The 4,235-nt window shown below is 33.2% G+C and overlaps 1 protein-coding gene across 1 annotated transcript; it reads right to left on the minus strand.

Moving 5' to 3' along the window:
- Positions 1-1,132: 1,132 nt before the first annotated feature.
- LOC114308332 (uncharacterized) lies at positions 1,133-2,575 on the minus strand. Its single transcript, XM_028253896.2, has 3 exons — positions 2,228-2,575; positions 1,712-2,088; positions 1,133-1,634 (listed from the first exon to the last, which is right to left on the minus strand). The coding sequence occupies exons 1-3, from the start codon at positions 2,573-2,575 to the stop codon at positions 1,133-1,135; spliced, it is 1,227 nt and encodes a 408-aa protein (XP_028109697.2).
- Positions 2,576-4,235: the final 1,660 nt, after the last annotated feature.

Consider the following 4,235-nt stretch of genomic DNA (forward strand, 5'->3'; position numbering starts at 1 on the left):
TTAATGTACATTGTCATTTTTCGGAGTCAAGATAGCCCGATTCATCATTGAAAGTGGATCTTCATTATAATGATTGAAATTTGGGAAGACAAAAGTAATAAGCTCTTGAAGTGGATCAATGTTTTTATTATAAGGAAGAAGCATCACTTTAGGGATCCTTATAGTTTTACAAGATATCTGGTGTTCTATACCATTTCCTACAAAAAGCAAAAAATTACTAAACGTTAGATCATGCTTAGCCCATATATTTTCTGTTAATTTGATCTTCTCTAATGAATGCCAAATGTAACACATAATAAGGGTAGCATTAATGCATTAATTTCTTGTACTCTTTGGCACAATAGGTAGCACTTGACGAAAGTCACCACCGAATACTACAACCTTTCCTCCAAATAGAAGATTGCTATCCATGACATCTTTTCACAATTCATCAAGTGCTTCAATACTTTGTCGCCTTGCCATCGATGTTTCATCCCATATTAAAAGTGCAGCAAGTTTCAAAATTTTTGCTAGGCCACTCTGTTTGCTAACTTTACAACATATTTTGCTTTCAACATCTATAGAAATTTTGAACCATGAGTGCACAGTGCGCCCATTAGGCAAAAGTGATGTAGTAACTCCTGAAGTTGTAGTTGCGAGAGCGATCAATTTGTGCATTCTTATTGTAGCCAAGATTGCTTGATACAAAAAGGTTTTCCCAGTTCCACCAGGTCCATCAATAAAGAAATATCCAGGATTTTCCAGAAAGTACTGTATCAACAATTTTAGAATATGCAAGTTGTTGTTCTGTGTTTAACAATGACACAAACATTAAATCAACCTCAGACACTAATATATTGCGCTTATCTTCTATATCTTTGCAGCAATCATCAGTTTCATCAGAAGGGACCGATAGGTCTGAAAGATAAAATTGTTCAATATTCTTGCCCATGGATTCAAGAGCAGAATTTATATTCTGCAGAACTCTAGAATGAATTTGTTCTGTAGATAATTGTCCTTCTTTACAAAGATCCTCCGACATTGTTCTTTCAAATTTTAAGAATAAAGCTTTTGGATCATGTGGATTACAATACACAAGTATTGTTACGAACAATTGCCGTAATGAAGAAGGCATTTGAAAAGTACTTGCTTCTTATAAGCACTTTTCATGACTTTCATTATCCTCTAATAGACCATATTGAAGAGCAGCTTCTCTGAAAGAGTTGTATGTCACTTCTTTAACAGTTCTCAATTGACGGAATGAAGTTGGGCAATGTACATGATTCAACAATAATAGCAAATAGTATCGCTCGCTTTCTCTTGGATTTGCAGTGATTATTCTTCCAATCACATCCCTTTGCTTTCTTTCATTCCACATTCTATGTTGGCCATCCCAAATAAAGAATTCAGGAAATTCCTTGCATAAATATTTACCTTCTTGAGCTTTTTTGTTTGTTCCATTCATCACAAAAAACTCTGTCAACATTGTTCTTGAAAGAAATTCATTGTTAGCTGAAGAGCGCAAGTTATCTGTCTTTCGAAAGCTAACAATTTGGCAATCTTCAAGGTGTAGTTGCAAGCTTATCATAGCAGGATTAATTTGATTCAAAGGGAATTTGTATATTCTCCACATTGCTTCTGGAGGAGATATCCATCTTGCAGATTGAAACATTGTGATCTTATCAATAACTTCATTACTGTGTTGGCCTACTATGTGGAATTATACAAGTACTTGACAACCTTAATAGTAGAGCAAATTTCCACATTAATGTGACAATCAAACTTTGCAAGAAGATATGGGTTGTAGGGAACAACCCATCCATTGTCCAACATATGCCCTCGAACTTTAACCGTTTCATTATTGTTGTGCCGCCTATAGTTAGGGTATCCATCAGCTTTCATGGTTGTCATTGAAATAAAATCTCTAGGGTAATGGTTCTTACACAGGCCATTTTTCATACAAACATTATTACAATTCAAAGAACCACAAGGACTGTGCATCATGTGTTTAACAACCATCGAGTACAAGTATGGAAACTTTTCTTTGTCAGGCAACTCCGTAGATATGAAATCATCAAATTTTTCTAGAGAATCTAGTTTATGACCTCGCTAAAGAATAATAAGTAAATGAACATGAGGAAGGCCCCGTTTCTGAAATTCGATTACATATGTGAAAGCTGCAACTGGACCAAATAGTTTTTTTTCTTAAAAATTCATTTTTCAAGTGCTCAAATTTGCTTCTACATACTCGAACAAGAAGATCAGGTCTATTTTGTGGCTCTTCATTTGGTAACAATTCCGCTTTGATTTCACTCCAACTTGGATTGCAAGTCATGGTTAAAAAGATATCAGGCTTTCCAAATCGTTGCACTAAAGTCATGGCATCAATATAGCGCTTCCGAAGATCTCTTGGACCACCTATAAATGAGCCTAGTAAAATAATTCTTCGACCAATAGTAGAAGCTTTAGATTCTCTTGTTGTGATACTATCAACAATTCCTTGATACACATCTGTTCTTATTTCTTTCTGATTTACCCTTAAGTAATCCAACCTTGAAGTTTCTACCTTAACATACATGTCAACAACAGGCGACATGCTCGAAGTAAAATCAAATTATCGCTCTCCATATTTGAAACTTGAAACAATAAAACTTGCGAGCTGAAATCATGTTTTTCTTCTTTAAATTCTCTTCAAAAACTGAAATAAATAAAATAAATACTTTAAGGTTCTTGTTATACTATAAGTTGTGAGTAGGGTAATCTTTTTTGTTTATTGTTTTTACCTTGTGCTTCTGTTGATAATAAATCATCAGCATTGGAAGCTTCTATTGCCAACACAAAAAATTGACCATTGGAAAATTTGTTTTTGTCTTTTTTTAGTTTTTTTTCTTTATTCCTTGGTGCCATCTACTTCCACCGAAAGGAAATAAAAATGGATATTTTAGTGGGTCATAGCATTCATAATAATACTGAATTCTTTCAGAATGACCTTGATGTTTTTGGACAATATATCATCCTCTCTATACTCAACAACTTCATCATTCTTATGCCATATTGCAGCAACTTGGGATGCAGTACGAAGATTAAAAGTTCGGGGATCTAAAGATGGATCAACACATATATGTATATGATGAGTGTCCAGTTTAGAAACATCTCTTAAACTTCCAAAGAATATAGAATATGGATTTGAAGTGACAATATCAATTAAAAGAGCATTGATGTTTGGATTTAGATTGTTGGCAATCCTCATCCTATTCTGAACTTCGTGTTCAGTGTCAAAGGAATAAAGTTGTAAGTAAGAAAGGTTATGATCTAAAGGATAAAGCTAATTGATATAATAATAAACTTGTCCTTGCACATGAAAGACATAGATTCCTCTATTTCAACGCTCTAATTGTTTGTCAGTGGTAACCTCAAATGAAGTGAAAGCAAATGAATTATTATAGGCATGAATGTACTTCGAGAAATGAAGAGAACTTTTGGAATGACTTGTGAACAAGTCATATAATTGAGATGGAACAACATTAGGACATAGTGCAGTTTCACCAGCAGAACAACAAAAACCATCTGGCTTGAGATCTTTTTTTATTTATTTATTATTATTATTTTTTTTTGGGTGCATTACAGAAAGAACAACATGGTCTATTTGGTAAAACAAAGGCTTCAACTGGTATATCTCCTTTTGTGATTCTCTTCTTCTTTCTACAGCGTAGAACAAAGCCTATGGAGAGTATAAATAGAATTTAACAATTAGTTTCTATCTAGTTAGGTGTATAATAAAAATAATAATAAGAGAAGTTGTTTAACTACCATCTTTAGTGCCAGTGGGTTGTGTTATTCTGGAAATCATTAATACCTATATAAGATAAATGTATAAAGTCATAATGAGAAAGACTAATTATTATAGTCGAAGAATAAAATAAAAAGTCTATGATGATCTATAAACTGCAGAACTGTTGTTTCATCAAGTGTGTAGAACCTAAGGATTAGAAAGGGGGGGAAAAAAGGGTGTAATTATACATAAGTAATCGAAAAAGAAAGAGTGAAATCGGTTGCTATTTAATAAGGAGAACTGAATTTTTTTTCTCTAATAGAGATTCTAAAGAAATTATACCTATTTGAAAGGTGTTATGATTGATGGTTGCTCCTTCAAGACTAATTTGGGAAGGTTTCGAAAAAACTGATGTAAGAACAGGACGTTCAGATATTCCCAATGGTTCATATTCAAATAAATTGCTTATTAATTATAAAATAGA

Source organism: Camellia sinensis, chromosome 2 (assembly GCF_055761805.1).
Source record: "Camellia sinensis isolate YWXY chromosome 2, ASM5576180v1, whole genome shotgun sequence".
Taxonomy (NCBI): Eukaryota; Viridiplantae; Streptophyta; class Magnoliopsida; order Ericales; family Theaceae; genus Camellia; species Camellia sinensis.

What these genes read in the sequence shown, in the direction of transcription:
- LOC114308332 (XM_028253896.2), bottom strand. Translation starts at nt 2,575, where the DNA reads ATGTCGCCTGTTGTTGACATGTATGTTAAGGTAGAAACTTCAAGGTTG. An exon ending in GACCTGATCTTCTTGTTCGA is followed by an intron (nt 2,089 to 2,227) that starts GTATGTAGAAGC and finishes ATTATTCTTTAG; the next exon opens with CGAGGTCATAAACTAGATTC. An exon ending in TCTACTATTAAGGTTGTCAA is followed by an intron (nt 1,635 to 1,711) that starts GTACTTGTATAA and finishes TCAATCTGCAAG; the next exon opens with ATGGATATCTCCTCCAGAAG.